Source organism: Apteryx rowi, unplaced genomic scaffold, assembly GCF_003343035.1.
Source record: "Apteryx rowi isolate R43461 unplaced genomic scaffold, aptRow1 scaffold_165, whole genome shotgun sequence".
In the NCBI taxonomy this organism is placed as follows: domain Eukaryota; kingdom Metazoa; phylum Chordata; class Aves; order Apterygiformes; family Apterygidae; genus Apteryx; species Apteryx rowi.
In genome coordinates, this window is record NW_020447919.1 from 266,010 (window position 1) to 285,336 (window position 19,327).

The 19,327-nt window shown below is 37.8% G+C and overlaps 1 protein-coding gene across 8 annotated transcripts in view; it reads left to right on the forward strand.

Annotated features, from left to right (window-relative positions):
* Positions 1 to 18,696, forward strand: part of NDUFAF6 (NADH:ubiquinone oxidoreductase complex assembly factor 6) — a 19,198-nt gene extending 502 nt beyond the window's left edge. Inside the window, exons 1-10 of one of the 8 annotated variants that reach the window (XM_026060127.1) lie at positions 7 to 53; positions 3,437 to 3,536; positions 4,437 to 4,559; positions 4,814 to 4,825; positions 8,489 to 8,545; positions 10,157 to 10,259; positions 13,001 to 13,134; positions 14,121 to 14,222; positions 17,965 to 18,021; positions 18,544 to 18,696. In XM_026060127.1, the coding sequence (XP_025915912.1) occupies positions 4,473 to 4,559; positions 4,814 to 4,825; positions 8,489 to 8,545; positions 10,157 to 10,259; positions 13,001 to 13,134; positions 14,121 to 14,222; positions 17,965 to 18,021; positions 18,544 to 18,672 (681 nt within the window). In that variant the 5' untranslated portion in view covers positions 7 to 53; positions 3,437 to 3,536; positions 4,437 to 4,472 and the 3' untranslated portion in view covers positions 18,673 to 18,696. Of the gene's footprint in view, position 1; positions 54 to 335; positions 962 to 3,436; positions 3,541 to 4,436; positions 4,560 to 4,813; positions 4,826 to 7,409; positions 7,499 to 8,488; positions 8,546 to 10,156; positions 10,260 to 13,000; positions 13,135 to 14,120; positions 14,223 to 17,964; positions 18,022 to 18,543 lie in introns of those variants that run through there. The other 7 variants (XM_026060121.1, XM_026060120.1, XM_026060125.1 and 4 more) reach the window with 7 other exon arrangements.
* Positions 18,697 to 19,327: the final 631 nt, after the last annotated feature.

The following is a 19,327-nucleotide window of genomic DNA, read 5'->3' on the forward strand; positions in this document are numbered from 1 at the left end:
GGGAGCCGGCCGGCGCCCGGAGGGGAAGTGCAGTATTGCGCCGAGCTGCTGCGGTGAGTGCTCCGCGGCGGGGCCCGGCCCAGGGCGGCAGAGGCGGCCGCCGCTCCCCGCGCAGGGACCTGTCGCATTTGTTCCCCCCTTCGCAGTGTCGGGCCCGCAGATCCGTGCGTTTTCTTGCAGCAGGGCAGCTCCCCGCCCCCCGCCGCTCTGCACGTCCCGGGCGCTGACGTGACCTGCGCGGCCACTGCGGCAGCGATGGAGAGCGCTGCTTCTGGAGAAATCTTCCCTCGTTTGGGGGGGGGAGAGCAGTGGAAACTTAGATAAATATCTTAACTCCAAGGGCAACTTAACCTGTGCAAACAACAATCATTTTTCCCCCTTCTTTCACAGCTGCTTTCCTTCTGAAGAAGTGTTGTGTGCTTCAGCTCACCGCCTCTCCTTTTGGAGAGGAGGATTATGGAAGTGACCGTTTAAAACTAATTGGTGTTAGCAGGCCTTCTTGGCTATTGGGAAGTAGCCAGGTTTTCCAAGTATCTCTTGGAAAAATGACCAAAAGCAGAGGAAATCCAGCAGCTGGACAGGCAGCTTAAGTAGCTTGTGTGACCTGGATGCGGGAGGGAGAGGAGGCCGCCATGTTTTCAAGAGTGTTTTGGTGAAAACCAAAATGCCCCACAAGGAGCAGGAGCGCAGCTCGGGCGCTTCCAGGTCACGGGCCGTCTCCTGGCTCCGCTGGGAGCTGTAAGTGCTGTGCAGTGCCTGCTGGTTGGTGTCTAGTCCCCGCGAGTTAAGCAGTGCAAAGGAAAGGTGCAACGAGTTCTTCATAAAGACACAAAGAGTTTCTTCTGGGATACAGTTGTCCCAGATTGATGGCGAGAGCAGGGAGAAGACTTCAGAGTGTGTGCAGAAAGAGTGGAGCACGCTGATCTTATTTCTCCAAATAACACTTGTGAAAGATAGAAAGGTATATAAATATATAAAGGTATATGCAGCAGACCTCCTCAGATGCATAACCAGTTTGCATTTTAGTTTGCAAAACTTCAGATTATGGCAGTAATTTTCCTGGTTACTCTGCCTGGGATTCAGCTGTTACTTAGGAAATCAGAGACCATGTGTGCAATTAATATGCACAGTTAAAATGGTTTCAGTAACAAATGACTGAAAATGATAGTAGGCTTGCAAGGTACAGAAGCTAAGGAGGTTGGGTTTAAACAATTTTTTGTTATTTTTTGTTAAAACAGATTTTATAGAAAAAAACTAGTTAGAATACATAATCATTCAAAATAATAAATGAAGAATGCTTTTGGCATGTTTTTTATCATTTCATTAGAGCTATGTGGTAGCTTATATATTGCATGAAAATCATAAAAAAATTAAAAACTGTAAGAAGAAGGAGTTAGTATTCAAACAGAAACAAATCAGTTCAGGCTGTGCAAGCATTAGCAACTTTCCAGCCCTGAATATGGGTATACCACAAAACACAGGAAGAACAACAGAGCTGATGGGGGTTTTAATCATGTAGATTTTTGCAACTTCTTGTAATATGCAAGCTGTCCTTTCTCTTATTTTTTTTTTTTCTGTTAAATAACTCTCTTAAAGGTAGTTTTAAGCTGTTTCATTAAAAATATGTTTCCCTTGTGGTTATGGTTTTTGTCTCTTGCCTTTTATGATGAGAGCAGACTCTGGAAGATAAGCTCATGAATTGATGATATTATGAGGATTTATAATATGGAGGAAATTCTCTTTAAGATTCTTTCGATTTTTCATTGTATTGGAAATCCAGTAATGGCTATAACCACATTTTCTTACTTCTGTGGGTAGGGAAGGGGAGGGAAACCATTGAAATACTTGATATCAGACTTAAATTCTTTTCCCTCCTTTCTTTATTCCTCACTTTAATACGTGAAGAGAGTTGGGGTGGAACATGATCTACGGCAATAAGAATTTTATTTTACAGACTGTGGGTTAACTGAAGGTTCCAGAAAATTAATTTGCTTCTCTACTATTATGCCCAAGGGGTCACTGTCAGCATAAAATTCATGTTTTTTTTCTGATTTTTTTTAGGTTCCTTTTTGCTACACCTAATTTTTAAGCTTACGGCAACTGAAAAAATTACTAGAGGGAAGAAAAATCTTTCTATTGTACTATTTAGTTTGTGCAATTTGCTTCAGTTGTGTGATTGGTTTCCTTTCTGTAGGTAGTTGTGTTTCTTTGTGTGAACAACCCAGTAAAAGTGAGTAACTAGAACTAGGAATACATGACTGTAAACCTGGGAAGTCTGCCCATGATGGGCAATACTGAATATTATTACAATCCACCTTGAGAAAAAATACTAGGTTTTGCATTGCTAGTACTTTTAGAAAAGTGTCTTAATTGAGGGAGATTTAATGCATCTGCTTTTTGTTATTAATGTGCCTTTTAAAGCCTCCTAAAATCCGCAAACAACATTTGCTATATATGCTTCTGGATTTGCGTCAGGCTCTAAAAGAGGTTTCACAACAGTTGTGAAAACTCAAAGCATTTGCTAGTTATCAGCTGCTGTGTTTTATAGGGGTAAGAACCCCTTATATCTGATTTCCTTTTTGTTTGATGCTGAAAATAGCAACTCTAATAGTAACCCTTGGTTTATTTTTGCTATTTTAAGCTTATGTTCAAGAGAAATATGAGCACATGTAAGAATGGCAAATTTCATGAAAATGAATAAACGTGTTTACCTTAACACCCTGCTTTTCGACTCTTGGGGCTGGATTTGGAATCGCTAGTTTTCTTGTTATAAAGAATCAGGTTACAGGCCTAGCAGAAAGTACTGTTCAAAACAAGCAACTTAGCTTTTCATAGGTGACCAAGTGTTTTTAATAGTTACAGTTATGTAGGATTTTGCAGTTCATAATCATTGTGTTGTGATTGTTTTTAACTTAATGGCACACCCCAGCGGCCAAACAAAGGTATATCACTCTAGATTGGCAGCAGGCTACCTGCAGCAAAACTGCCGCAACGAAGAGCATTTATGCTTTGGATATAGTTGCCAATAAACAAAAACTTACTGGTTAAGCAAGCGGTCTTCTGCCAACCTCTAAAGCACAATCTCTTAAAGCAATGWGGTTTTATGTTTAGAAAAGAAGTCTGGAAGTCAGACAATCTGGATTCTGTTTGCAGTGCTGCCACAGACTTGTTCCATGCCTTTAGCCAGATAACTTGAGATCTGAATTTGAGAGGTGCATATCTTCCCTCTAATGCTCTGAGAGTTCAAACTGCATCCCCTCCCCTCCCCCCAGGAGTTTGCCTTATTTTAAAATAGGCTTTAAAGCTACTATTTTTGCGAAGTTAGAGTTGAGCTGTAACTTACTGCTATTATATCAGGAGTTAAGCGCTAAGCAATAGCATGCCCAGTTTACATCGAGCTGTACATAAAATATGTTTTTTGTTTGTCCTTTTATAGAAAGCATGACTATGAAGGATTTCTGTGTTCTCTACTCTTGCCTGCAGAATCCCGAACTTCTGCTTTTGCTTTGAGAGCTTTCAACGTGGAACTGGCTCAGGCAGGTATTAAAATACATTTCCAGAGTTTGCAAATATAAAATAACAATTTCAGAATTATAAATTATGTTAGTAGGTGGTGTTTTGCTGAGATTAACATTTTATACTATAAAGGGCAATGAATAAGTAATCCACTACAAACCTCTGCTTTTGAATGGCCCTTGGGATGTAGGCAGCCTCCTACAGTTTATTTTGTTTATGCATATAGTTTTTCTCCTTTATGTTGTGCATTTCAAAAGTAAATGATAACAATGAGGCTGCGGTCCTTGACACTGTTATGTGATTGCATCTGTGTCCTGGCTTCAAATGCAAGGGCTGAATCTGAAAAGTGCAGCTAAATCCTATCTGTAGAAGGTCAATCAAAAACTTGGGTGATATAATCAGTCCCAGCTCTTTGCTGGCAGAAGCTAGATAATAGAAAAGCTGCCAGGAGGGAATTGTGTAATTAGAGATGTGAGAGAGGAGTGGCAGCAGTTTCTCCCCTTTGCTAGGTGGTCGGAGGCTGCCACTGTAACCACGAAAGTTGGTACCATTCGCCAGAAAGGAGCAATCCGAGAGATGTGCTGACCCAGCAAAACCTCTAAGCAGCTCTTGTTGGCAATGCTTCCAGCAACCCTTAGTGCTGCCCTTCCTCACCACTGTTACTATGGCTTCTTATCCTTCTGGAAAGAAAGATGAGGTGACAGTCACCCAGGCCTTAATTTCCATGGCTTTCAAATCCAGGTTCTGATGAAGATTCCCACCCCCTGTAGTGTATGAATACTTTATGAAGAATAAATGTAAATTCAGAACTGAGCACTTTCCCTATCGAGTTTGGTTGTGTCCTGTGTCTGTCTTTTCGGTGTAGATAGACTAAGGGTCTTAAGGAGACTGTAATTTCACTCCAGATATATCCTTTTCAGATTAAAGACTCCATAACTCAGAAGGGTACAGGTTTGATGCGAATGCAGTTCTGGAGGGATGCTGTGGAAGATATATACTGTGATAAGCCACCACATCAGCCGGTTGCTATAGAACTGTGGAAGGTAAAATATATTTTTGTTGTCCTAAATTCACTTCGCTAAGATATAGCTATGAGAAATAACATCATTATTTCATGTATGCTGTGTTGCACTGTTGACTACATTATTTGTGTAAAACAGATGATATAAAGGGTGGTGTGTGATATTGTAAGTAACCTAAAACCAAAGAGCAAAGCTGGAGAAGGAGGATATTTAGGGAGGACCTGCTTGGAGGGTCAGACTTCTGTGAACAAAGTGCTTTTTTCTCTTCTCCTCAGGTGAAGGACAGAGTAAGTTCTGGCAAGTTGTAAGTTGATAGCAAGTGAAGTGTGTAAGTAAATTTTCCTGAGCCTGTTCTAGTCCTGTCTAAGAAGATTAAGCACTGCAAGAAGGACAGGACACTAAGCCCAGAGGTTGGTCTAGCAAACAGTGTGAGGAAAAGCCCAAGACTTTAATACCTAATTACAGTAGATAATAGGAAGAATCTTAACAGAGTCTTTTTCCTTGTTGAAGAGTTACTTGATGACTTTTATTTATATATTACATGTTTTGTACAGAGTATAGATCCTCTTGTGTGTATTGAGTAACAAGGAAGGTACTTGTGACCTTCAGTTTATTTTTACCAAGATGTCTGTTGTGAGTTCAGGCAGGCACTAGAATGTCATAGGTAAAATACACCTACAGACCTGCACCACTGCTGGATGTGGCTGAAGAAGCAGAGGTTTTTTCATAAATTTTTTTGTTTCTAGTTAGAGCTCCCATTGACCTGTTCAAGGGATAACTGAAGGTCTGAAGGTAATATAAATAGATTTCTGCTCGGTGCTGATATAGAATCATAGAATAATGTAGGTTGGAAGGGACCTCAGGATGTCCTCCAGTCCAGCTCCTCACTCAGAGCAGGGCTAACTTCAGGGCATATCCAGTTGAATTTTGAGTCTCTTCAGGGATGGAAATTCCATGTGTTGCTAACTTGACATCTTTGGGCCAGAGGCCACAAGTCTTAGAACCCTCAAAAAGAGCACCTACCTTAAGGCCTCTACTCTGTAAGACCAGAATTTGCATTTAAGCTAAGGATTTCTGAGCTCCTGGACAAGAAAAACTGCAATCTGCCTAGAGCTAAACAGCTGAATACTGTTAACTTGGATCCCATAGGTAGTTTGGTTCATGGACCTGCTGAAAAACAGGCAGTCAGATGTGGAGTCTTCATCTGAGTGTTCATCTGCATTGCCCCTGTTAAAATCCCAGAAAAAGAAGGACACCCACAGAAACAGTGGGCTAGAACAATGCAGTTCCTGTGGATTTAGAGCATTTAATTTGTTGCCATCTTGGCTTCATATCCACAGTCTGTTGCACCTCTGAGACCACAAATCTGAATTCTTTCCAAATCCCCTTTGAATGATCTTTGGCAGTGCTGAAAGTGTGGCCTCTCTGACTCTTCCTCCTTCAAATGTGAAATGAAGTACAAGTGAGCATTTGTTCCTGTCTATCAACACTCATATTTAAGTTAAATTTTAAATTAAACAAAATACCTTTTAACTAAGAGAAAACATAGGCAAAGCCGAGAAGTAAAATAAAGGCCTGTATCTATTAGAGTCACTTACAGGAGGACCAGAGCTATTCGTAGGTGTATCCAACTCAGATAAAGTGTGGCCTTAGCCACAACAAAGTGGCTAAGTGGAATTAAAGCTGAATTTAGGGAAGATATTTTAACACAAATGTTGGAATGCAGTACTGGTAGTTTTGCATGTTAGTCTGTCTGTGCCTTTGCTTTTTATATCCTTTTTTCTGTCTCTCTTCCAGCGTATGGCAAACTGCCCAGGAACAAGACAGCCTTCTCCCTAAATGTGTTTGTCTCCTTTCCAGGGAGGAACTTGCTTTAATGTGGCTTTACTTATTTTTGTTTCCAAAGATATCCTCTCATGCGGTTGTCTGGCTGAGTAACTTAGATACAAGTTAGTTTTGGATATGATTGTATATATTCTGTCCACCACTTCTCATTTCATGCTGCTTGTGTGTTTATGTATGCAGGGCAGAAATGTTTACTAGCAGATGAGAAACTTATAACAAACATCATTCAGATATAAATCATTCAATATTCAGATATAAATTACACGCCTTTCCAACAGATAAGATTGCCAGTCATACTCCTTTCTTCCAAAACGGAAAAGTGCTTTTTGAGGTGGAAGAAAGAATTGGTCTATCTGTGTGGAAAGATTTGACCTTACCTATGATTGGTCTGATGGAAGACCAATATGAGACAATCCAAAAAGAACTGGTTGTGAAATAAGCTATTGAGAAATAATTCAAAAAATATTTGTGGGAGCTCTCATAGTTCTGAACACTGCAGAGCACTGAACTGAACAAACAGCACAGTCTGTCCTGGTGACCTGTGCTCTCAAGATGTGATTTTATTTCTACACGTCAGCAAATACCCCAAGAATGACCTGTTTGAGGAGTGTAGCTTCACAGATGATCAATAATATCATTGTAGTTCTTAAAAAGAAGGATTTGGAAAGAGACACCTGAATTCATAAATACTGCAGAGCTGTTAATGGAGTTAGCATGCCTTCTGCACAACATATTGTATCTATACTCCATTCTCGCTATTGGGTTTGTATGAAGAACAATTTCAGTTTTCCAGAAGAAATACTAATTTGTCAAGCTAAATATATTCCAAATATTTTATGTATCCCAGAATACTCAAATTTGGATTTCTAGAGTTTTCTGAACTAGTTCATGTGTAAAGTATGTAAATAGCTTGTTATTTTATTATTTCTAGAATTATTAATAGCTCAACTCTCAGTGACTTTAATATGAATTTAGGTGGCAACTGTACAATACCTGTTCTTACTTATCTGTCCATTTTCAACATAGGAAAAGTGAGGCCTAAACCTCTAATCATTTCTGTGGAAGAAGTCAAACTTAAATTTTCCAAAAATGAGGACCTCTATGTTTGAACAAAGGTAGATCAAAATAGATATACAAAATGTGTACTTTAGCAGAACTCAGTTTGGTGCTTAATTCTTCACCTTCTGTGGGAATTTTTCAAGGACTATATTTACAAAACAATGCTTAACATGAGCAAGCAAGAAGCAAAACTGGCATCTGTGTCTCTAACCTTAGAATTTGCTTTTTCATACACCAAATAGTTGCTCAAGCAGAATTTGTTGAATCAACAAGAAGAACTGTTCTTGCAAAACTTGAAAACATATTTACAAATATAATGGATATAAAGAAGAAGTAGAAAATGAGTTATAAAAGCTAAGACTTTGAGAAGTCTGCTCCATAAGTTTTGCGTATAAATATTCAAATGTGTGATTGTAGCCTTGCTGATAGTCTGGTCTGCAGAATTCAAGGTGGCTTTGAGATGGGGGTGTGTGTGTGTAAGAGGCTTGAAAGCAAGTTGATTGAATGAAGTGGTGCAGGAAGGGAGTCAAATATGAGATGAGTCAAAAGACAAATAGATGGATATGAGATACTATAGGATACTTTTTTTTAACAATCATACATTATATTATTTTGTTAGAATGCTGTTTTTACAGTGTGTATTGGTACAATTTACAGTCATTCTCTTGAAAATTTATAGGGGGAATCTTTATTGCTTGGCTCTGGAGGAAGCTGTTCTCTTTGGAAAGCAAACATGGTGATTTGCAAATATTTTGTGGGAAAGTATGACTCCATGATAGAATAAATTGCTTTCAAAATATTTTTAAATAAATGTGTTTAAATGGCTTGATGTTCAAGATCTCATTTTTTGTCTGCAACGACTTCTAACAAATATAAAAAAATTTTTGAATTTGAAGAAGATTCTCTTTTTCCACTGACATGCCACTTTAATTTAACCCAGTGAATACAATCCTTGTAAGAAAAGGATTATCTAAAATATATTTAAGCCTTCAGAATGCAGTACTGCCATCATTTTCTAAGCGGTAACATGGGTGTTTAATTTTCAGGCTGTCAAGAGAAATAATCTAACTAAAATGTGGATCATGAAGATTATTGATGAAAGAGTAAGTATTGGCCATTCAAAGTATGGTTTTATTTTTTTGTCATATTTGATTTTTTCCCCCTTAATTTTATGTGTTTGTGCTTAGAACTAAAGGTTAAGTTCATCTCTTCAGTTCAGAGTTTCATCTCTTTCAGTCAGTAGTATTTCTCTTTAAGAATGGTACTGTTATATTTCCTTTTAATTCTCCCTTGATGCTCTAATGCATGATTTGTGCTCTTTTTGGCCAAAATAGCAAGTAGAATGCTTTTGTTTATTTTTCCTTTTAAAAGAATGCAGTTTGTCAGTCTGCATCTTCTTTGTTCCCTGCTCTGGTAACCAATATATCTGTGTGCGTGTTTTCTCTTGCTGGCCTTTGTTCCTGAGGTGAAATGGTTACCTCTAGAGGTAATCCATTTTGAGTTATACTTAGACCTCTTCCTGTGTGTATGTGAGAGGAGCTTCATCCTATGAGATTAAATAGAAGGTCTCCATATGCAGCTGCTTTTCAATTAAGAATTTTGGAAAAATGCATTTTATTTGAAATAGAAATTAAGATGTGCAACTCATGCATACTCTCATACTTAAAAACATACAAAAAAACATACAAAACTCATACATAGTCTCTTTTTCTGCCATTCCAATCCTGTTCCATCCATTTATATCATTTTATTCTTCCTCATATGTTTCTATTACCATGTCAATTTTGCACCTAAATATTCTTCTGTTGTGATGAGTTGTGGATATAAAATCTCAAAAATGAAATGCCCTGTCTGAACCTTTCTGCCACACTTTGCTGCTGCTCCCTATTGTGGCTGTGAAGTTCTTTCCAAGCAGTACTGTGAAACCAGAGCATTGAAATGACACAAGTTTTAAAATATCTACACTCTTTTGGGGAAAAATGAGAGGAAGAATTTCACTTCTACAGTTATGCTGCTACCAGCTGTGATGCAAGGGCAAGAATGAGCAGGCAGGGGGCAGGAACTTCTTAAGCTGGCTTTCCTGCTACAGCTAGCATCGCCTGAAGTTACGTCTTGAGAAAACTGGTGGTCAATTACTTGTGTGTCATTGCTATGAAAGACCGTTCAGAGTTTTTTTTAATCTTAAGACTGATATATTTTAACCACAAAACCCAATAGGACAGGAAGAATGATGGAGGGTGTTACATTTTTGGAGATATTTGCATATGACTTCAAAACCCATGTGTGCATTTGATAAATAGATTTTAGTGCATATTTTGAAAATATATTCTTGATTATCTGAGTTTCTCCCTGCTTCAGTTGCTAGCCAAGTATTAGAATTGGCAACCCAGTAGTGTAAGAATACCATACAATGTTTTGTTTTGGCTGTATCTCTTTTTTCTGGAGAATTCTGATTTCTTGTTATTGCAAAAAGTTAAAATTGATCCAGTAACTGGTATTGGTTGCAGTTGCATGTAGTTGTTTGGTTATGCTAGACATGCTAACTAAGCTTTAATGACTGTTTCTATCTGTGCGTATATTCTCTTTCTATCTTATCATAATTTTGTTCTATTTTAATAATGGATTAGTCTGATCTGATAATAAATTTGCATAAATAACAATTATACTTACCTTTTACTGGAAGTTTTTACTGCAGTTCTGTGTTCAAATTGCAGGAGAAAAATTTGGATGATAGAGCATACAGTAATATCCAGGAACTTGAAACATATGCTGAGAACACTCAGAGTGCTCTCTTGTACCTCACCTTGGAAATGCTTGGTAGGTGGTTTCCCCTTTTTAGATTTTGTTGATGACTCATTAGTACTGGTACGATGTTTATTAATGTGAGGGTTTAAAAAAAAACAAAAACCACTTCTTCCACTGAAGTTTAATTTCAGTAGAAGTTGTCTTGGGTAATACTCAAATATCTTCTGAACATTCAACCAGAAATCTGGAATCTTACTGCAGCTGTGCTAGAAGTACATACTTTGGTGGAAAGTTCATTGAAGTGTGATTTCCTACTACTCTGTCTCTTAACGTTCTGTCTTCTCTTTTCTTGCTCCTATTACACAGTATGGTAAATTCAGCTTTTCAGTGTCTTTTCCGAGGGCCCCACTCAGCAGGACACAGACTACCATAGCTACTCTGCAGCTATTGCTTTATATTGCAGTGATACTCACTTGTTATCTTGCAACAGCTGGTGTCTCAACCTATGAACTTCCCCTTGGTGATATTGCAAATTTGAGTCTGAAACCTCTCCTCTTCGTAAAAGTAGGTTAACTATCAACAGTTCAGTAGTAAGAAGAAAGGCAACAAAGACAACACGATCTTTGAGGTTTAGAATTAGTATGTGTGTTGTGTCTAATATAACAGTCATGGATTGGGAAAGAACTGTTCATTTACAGTGAAGAAAAGGATAACTCTTTTAGGTGTGTCTTGCATCATGAAAGTATTCCCGGTGTTAGTTCAGGTGTAAAAGACGAGTGGGAATTATTATTAAGTAGGATACTAGTAGTATTTAGTTGCGATATTATTGTAGTAGTAGTATTTTCCTCTTGCTTGTCAGAGTAGTCTCATGGAGGCTAGTGCTGAGGCTAAACAACAACAAAAAAACATTGTGAAGAAAGATATATGTTGAGAACATTCTTCTTAAGAAGAAATGAGGAAGGGAACCTGTTATAACATCTGATGTTTGCTTTCCCAGTAGGAATTTGGTAAAATGTTTCAAATGTCTTTCTGAACATCTGGTTGTAGAAATGTAGGACTAAGAAATACCTACCTGTCTTCCATTCTGAGAAATATCTTCAATTCTGAGAAAGATCAATTATGCTTGGGTCATCCCTGATACAAATCAGATCACTCTTTCTTGAAAATCTGTTATGCAGACTCTAGACTTTCTAGGCAGCCTACTGTCATGTTTAACTTCTCTTAAATATATGTTTAATTAAATATCTAAGCAAAAGTCTCCTTCACTGCATATTAAACATATAACTTCTGTGTTTTCTTCCAAAAATACTGAAAAATTAATTGAACACAGCCATCTTCTTGATGTTCCCCATCAGCAGTCCTCTCTAGACTAAATGGACCTAATTACATCACAGGTCATGTTTGCTAAACCTCTTGTGCTTTTCAGCTTTTTACAAACAAACTGGCAACAGATTAGGAGCATCTTGCCTAAAAATAGCAGTGCAGCTTCATTCTTACTGATTTCAGGGTACTTCTCTAACTTGTCAAGCTTATTTTGACTTCTAATCTTGCCTTCCAAATTATTGGCACTTTCTCCCAGCTCCTGTCATTTAATAATATTAATATTGTGCTCTCTGATTCATCATATAAGTAGTTATCCTGAGTCTGGTATTACTCAATATTTTTGTTAGACCTTTGCAGAACCTTGCTTTTGGGGCATCTTCCCAGGGTGAGTGCGAGTCATTGCTAACTGTTATTCCTTAGGCTTCCCCCCCCCCCATATTTTTTTTATATCTAAAGCATATAGACGTATACGCTGCCCAGACAATATCTGTAAGTTATATCTTCTCTTTCATCCAAGCCACAACCTGTTCTCTGCTGCCGTTGCGAAAATAAGTCCATGTCGGCTGCCTCTAGCCACTCTTTCCCAAAAATTTCTGAGACCCACGCAAGGCTTGGGCAGATCTGTGTAGTGAATCTGGTATGCTCACTTTCCGGGGTCAGTTAGGCTCATGTGTCTGTAATTCCGATGTCCTCATGTCTTCCTTTGTAAAAGGCTGCTGTTAGAGACTTTAGTGAATTGAAGGGCTCTCCTTTAAACTTTCATTTTATCCTAAGTCAGGCCTGTGACAAAACATTATGGCTTTCTGATCAGCCTAAGATAATCGTAGACAGTCATGCCATGAAGAGGCATGTTGCTGCTCTGCCCAGCACATCTTCATCTTGTTTCAGTTCTAACAGTTGTGTGGCCATGCAGTGATCAGAGTTAGTTTTCCATTGTGCTGGTGATCTGATCCAGTTTGCCATGCTACTATCTCATTGCCCATGACAGCACAAGGGAGGTAGTAGAAATATGGGAGAAGAGTAGGACTGTTCTGTTTGGCTTCAGCGCGCTGCTAAACAGCTGCAGCTGATCATGAAACCATGCTGTAAGCATTATTGCTTGTCAGGAATCTCACACTGGAATGACTTTTCTGGCAGGAAAAACAGTTATTGAAATACTGTTATCCAGGGACAAGCCAGGCCGATGAAAATGAGTTTGTACAGTGATGTATTGTGTCTGAATAGGTGCTGCTTTGCTGATTGTAAGTACACCCTTTGCAGAAACTGGAACTAGCTAAAAGGTGTCTCACTCCTGAATGTGGCATGAATTTGCCTGCTGCTTTGCACCTCTGAGATGAGGTCTCAAGGCAATTTATGAACATATGCCCTTCCTTCATAGTCTTCCCTGACATGTATCACAGTTGTATTTAAGGAAAGCTAAGAATTATATGAAACCATGAAGGAACAGCATGAGAATATGTATTTCTAAACTRTTATTTCTGAAATTTTAGGTGTGAGGGACATCCATGCAGACCATGCAGCCAGTCACATTGGGAAAGCGCAAGGCATAGTTACCTGTTTAAGAGCAACTCCACATCATAGTACAAGACGAAAGGTCTTTCTTCCCATGGATATTTGTATGTTGGTAAGAGAAAAGTTGTCTGGATTTGAACAGTATAGTGTTTCTAACTGCCTCAGAGCACTAGCTCTGAGATCATACTTTATTAGCCCATAGACAGAACACTTTTTATTTACTCATATAGCTGTTTCTGCTGTTCCCCAGTGAAGTTGCCATTGTCACAGTTTTAATGTTTTATATCTTTAGGGAGATGAGTGACCTGTGTAAAGCTTTAGGGTTTTTTCATTTTTTCTTTTTGTTCTTTGTTTTTACATTAAATCTAGTATTAAATCTTTCAGGAATGTTTCCATTAGTGTGTAGATATACACATATGAAATAGGGGCTTTCTTTTTGCTTTTTGCCATAAGGAAGCACCACAAGAAATTTTACTCATGGATAAGCTTCTCAGGTTTTTCTTCACTACCTTTCCATAATGTTCTGGCCTTTTTTTTTTTTTTTTTTACATCCGATAGCTGTAAGCATATGTTCATGCATTGCTGTAGGAGATGCAATTCTGAGTATACCATATCCTCTTCTACATTGGTCACTGTCAAAAAAAATACTGTTCTTTGCAAGCCTGGTGGAATTGGTAGTGCGCACCAATCCCATGGTAATGGCTTCCTTCATAAGCTGGCCTGGCTCCTTTGTTAACTGTTGTTGACTTTATTCTGTTTAATCTCACCGCTTGGATAATATTTTTAAAAATTGGGCATCTGTGTAAACTGATCTAAATTGCAAAAATTTTAAAATGTGACTCAGTTAATCCAGCTGACCACGAAGTCTTCCGAGAACCAGTGCATGCAAAGATAGCCACAACAAACCATTTTTTTGAATTTCTTTCCAACTGACCAACTTAAACAAGGGGGCAAAAACCGCTCGGGCTGTTTCAGTCTTGTCAGCAGTTCGCTTGCTAGGGCAGGTGTTTGAGTTTTCTTATCTTTTGCAAAGCTAGAATGGAAACCTGATATTTGTTGAGGGTTTTTCTTTGTTTTGTTTTTCCTTCCCATATCTAGCATGGAGTTTCACAAGAGGATTTCATAAGATGCAAGCAAGAGAAAAACGTGAGAGATGTAATTTATGACATTGCCAGCCAGGCACATATTCATCTAGAACATGTGAGATTCCTTCTTCTCTCTTTTTTTTTTTTTTTCTTTTTAAATAAAAGAAATTGATGTTAATCTTTACGGAGAATTGTAATGCTGTGTTGTTAGAAGACTTGTAGCTTCACACTTTATTTCAAATATTTTACCTTTAATTACTTTGAGAGAGAGTTTAAAATTCAAAAAGAGCCACAGAATCTCTAAATATTTTACAGCTACTTCTCCATGAATATTATATTTATCTATGTATACAGGAGGCAGTTTACCCATAGCCAGATCCAGTTGCATATATACAAATACTACATATAAGGCTTATTATCGAGAGAGAAACTTGAAGCAGACTTGTACGAATGCAAGAATGTGCCAGCATGGAATCGAAACCACAGAGAGTACCTCTGCATGTGGTACTTCACAGCACGGCTGAATGGCTGCCAGGGAAGCAGAGGATTTTGCCTTTAACTGGCAGAAGCATGCGTGGGAAGGGGGATTCCTTCCCCAGCACAACCAAACATGCTCAAAGCTATATCGGGAAAGGGTTGGGTTTTTGTTTATTTCTTTTCTGGTACATAGCCAAGTGAATTAGGAAAGACTTTACTTGGAATGGATGATAATGAATCTGGAAGACCTGCATAGTTCTATTCTTTTTCCTTTATGCTGTTATTTTAGCTTTACTTTTCATTGCTTGTTGGTATATAGTACAGAAGCAGAAGTAAAAAAAAAAAAAAAAAAAAGGCACCGTAAACAGATGTTGCTGTCAATATGTCCACAAGTACATGTACACATACTTTGAGTATTGTACCCAATACTTTTTATTAAAGTAGTTGGAAAAGATACCACTTCTAAGTAAAGTAATGACAAAATTATCTCTGCATATATGCCATTAATATCTGTATATATCTTTATCTCAGTTACAGTATTATGCATGATCACATAGTATTTTCTGCAGTATAGCTAGATAAGCCCATCTTCATCTTTCTGAAGGTAAAATGAAGCCTCTCTGTTTTATTCAGTTAATGGTTAGTTGATTAGTGTTTTTATTCTTTGCAGAAAATATGTAGCCTCAGGCTTTATTTTTAATGCAAACTATTTATAATTTGCATTTAATGCATTTCTTTGGTGTTCATGTTGTTTCACCTGATGTCTCTCAGTTTTGTCACATGTCCAAGGAGGAAAACGTTTATCCCATTTTAGAGCTAGGGAACACAAACAAAGAGAATGCAAGGTCACAATTAACCACTATCTCTTTGATGTTCAAGCTGAAACATCTTGTTTTTTGTTTTGTTTTTTCCTTTCTCTTTTTGTCCTCACCCCTCTTCCTGCAATCACAGTGTACAAAACTATTGATTTTGGTTGCAGCTGTGGTTTACAAAAATGCCAAGTGCCTGGCCTGAAATGTCTCTCATTGGGATGGTAGGCACAGAAAATGGATAATATGTATTTATTGTCCTGCTGTTTAAAATTTCATTTCCTGTCTTGCATGGAAAATTTGGGACAGAAGCAGAGAGAGAATTCAGTTCTTCAGGAGTTTTCAGATAATTTGGTCCTGAGACCGTTCTTAGCCCTACAGTCCCCTGACTCCCTACAAGCCAACCAGCTTCTGAAGAGAAAAGGCAGAATCCTCCTTAGCCCGTTTCCTTCCCACTGCATTCCTAGAGCCCTGCCCATGCTATGTGCTGGGGGGGTCCTGTGGAAAATATGAAATGGGATCAAGTAATCGGACACTATACAGGAAAACATAAACACAAGGAAACCAGATTATGGTGGCATTAGCGTTTTATTCAGCTTGAATGTTGTACTTGGCACTTTTTTTTAACGGGTGCTCCTTGGGCCGCCGTATCATCTTCTTTTAGAAACAAGAAAAAAACCCCTACTCTGAAGAATCATATTGGCTTCCAATGTCCATCATTACCAGTGAAGAATACTGGATAGTGGAGGATCTCTGCAGGGGTTCAGGCCACTTGAACTGGCAGTAAATGGCAATAATAGCAGGGTATGAGCCTCCCTAATAATCAGATGGTCTTTTTAATGCAAGGATACAGATACTTCTCTTCTTCTGTAATGGATGAAGTAGTCATTTGCTGGCAACAAAAAACTTTGGATATTTCAAGCTTTTAGATGAATGCAATGGGCCTGTGCTGTTAGCTGCATCTGTTATTCTGTTTAAAATCTCCATATTGTTTTGCCTGAGGGCCTGTCCAACCATTTATCCTCTATCTAGGTTGGAATTATAGGGTAAGGCTAGCATTAAACCTGTCGAGAGGTTTTAACAGTCTCAGAATTTGACACAAACTACACATGTTTCAGAGGATGAGGATAACAAGCCTCAGCCCTACATCATAGCTGGAAGAAACCGAATGCCCTAATTAAGTCCGAGGGATATTATGTGAAGCATCTTGTACTAATATGGCACTTAATCTGGGAAGAAAAGTTTCTGAGGTGTGGTCAGCTCTTCCTGTTACTCTGGTTTATGACCAGCAGAGGGCAAAGTAAGCTAATGAAAATTGCAGTTTTCTTTAGGAATTTTGTATTTTTATTCTAATAAAAGCATATAACAAAAAGTGCTGTGTCAGTTCTGTAGTGATCCCTTTGAAAGCCTTCCAACCCATTTACTTGTTCTCCTAGTTCTCTAGCTTCCCCCCCTTCTTTAAAAAGATGGTCTTTTTATTTATTTATTTATTTTTTGCATCTCTCAATTTTGCTATATCAATCAGTTTATCGGGCAAAACAACATGCTATCTAAATAACAGGCATGCAAACCCATTCTGAGTTAAGAAGGTTAAGCAAGATTATTTCCTGTCTTAGGTCTCACAACTAATAGTAGTAAGCCAGTGCAGAAGAGAAATTTCCTTTTGTGTGTACTTTATTTCATCCCAAAGTTTTAAAATAACCTGCCCTCTGAAAAGTTTCACTATTTTTTTTTCCTGGTAAAGTTGCAGCCTGATTTCCTCAGTTGTCTGGAAAGATCCATAGAAAAGAAACAAACTCATGCATACGCAACAGTATTCTTAAAGGCTTTGCTTTATTTGTTGTGTTGTTTTTCTCTTTCTTTTTTTTTATTTACCTATAAGAAAAGGCAATACAAAGGCAGTTTCTGTATTTATTAATAAGCATTACAGGAAGCTTTGCTTCAGTTGTCTAATAGATGCAGCTGAATTGTATCTGCATTTAAAGATTTGTTTCCGCTGTGATTTAGACTCTGTTTATACATAGATTGTGAGGATTTGTGGCACTGACACCCTTTCAGAGTCCCATAAATGTAAATGGAGGATGACTGAACTTTTGAGACTGAGAGTAAGACTGGAACAAAAAGATCAGTTCAGGGAAATGAATTTCTGGTCTTCCATCATTTTTGTCTCTTGGGGTGCAAAGAATTATTTGGTGTTTAAAAAAAAAAAAGTTAAATCATACCTATTAAATCAGATGCAACTTGAAACTTTGCAGAGATAAGGGGTGCCAATTTACATTATTTTATTATTATGTAAGCTGTAAGGTTGCTAAAAGATGTAAGAATTTTAGCAGGCCTCTCCCAGTATTACACACTTTCTGTATAATTACTGTTCTGTACAGTGAGGGATGGTGCTGGCCTGTATATAATGAAAAATTATAATTTCAGTATGTCAAAGTTTAGAAAAAAAAAAAAAGGCTGAAACTTGTAATGTATTCTGTTGGCTCTAACTATTAAATACATATAATGTGAAATGCTAAACTGTCCTAACAGATATGTGTTTTTCTCCCACCTCACCCCATTTACTTCCAGGCTAGATCTTTCAGTAAGAAAGTTCCTGTGAAGGCATATCCTGCTTTTTTCTGTACGGTGAGTGTGGTATTTTGCAGTCTGTAAGTGATGAACTCATTTCTGTGCTAACATGTTTATGAAGAGCAGAGTATCAAATTAAGCATGGGTAAGTAGTGCTTGATGTGTCTAGTTTGCTGGGAGGATGTAATACCTAAAACTTCTGAAAATCATAATGCTGTTCAGATGTGTATCAGACTGTAGAATCTCAAAGTTTCTGATCAACACTTTTAATCCTTCTTCTTTGACTATACAACTTCTCCAAAGATGTCTGAGTATTCACAGATCATCTTTCTAGTGCAGGGGTTCAAAATCTTGTCTATTTTATCATTTGTTGGTTGGTTTAGTAAAAGATAATGTTTCTCTTCACAAACCTTGCCTTTTCTGTATCTTTAGAACATGAAGCTTATGCCACCACTTATTACAACAGGCAAACTGTCAGACTATTTTGCAGTCTATAATTCAGTTTCATATATTACTTTCTGGCATAATGTCCAATTATTTGTGTGCACCATATGGACTAACCATTTTTTTCTTTTCTAGGTTGCTTTAGAGGATTATTTAGGTAATATACGGAAAGTGGACTTCAATATATTTCATCCAAGCTTACAGAAGAAAAATACATTATTACCATTGTATTTGTATATTAGATCTTGGAAAAAAACATATTAAAATATTTTTAATGTGAGGTTCAAATTGCTGATGTTTTTTCTTTAATGTCTTAACTTGATAGAATTGTGAAGTATCTAACTTCATGCTTCTCCAAACTGCTGTCCGTGGGAAACAATAGACGTGCRTGAACTGTAGCTGTCAGCTTGCTGACAGTAAAGTTTGTTCTTGGTTTGTTAGGCTGATATCTCTGCTTCACATGTCTGCCAAGTCATATGTCCTCTTCTGAGATTACTTTTCCTGTCTTTCCTGTAATAACAGCAATGTGATAGAAGTTTTCTTGGACAAGTTCTACGCCAGCGGATACTTAAGTCCTGATGGTTTCCACAATCCTGACAAAAATGAACGCTTTGTCCCCTCACGAAAGCAGTCACAGTCAATACCCTGCAAATCAGCTAAGCAATTGTGTTTAGTGCAAGGTGCAAACTTCTTCCAAGTACTAATGATGTTTCATAGTTGAAAGAATGATTGCATATATTTGGGTATAACAAAATTCTGTCAGGAAAAGCTTCAAAACTTTTCATTATCTGGTGTTTATGTAATACTCCAAAATGGTGAAATAGATCTGTAGTATAGAAATTATTTAACTGAGTGTTGAGATCAAGCTTTGAAGTGACTCTGTATGATGGGAGGATAGCTTTACAAACAAGGACAGAGA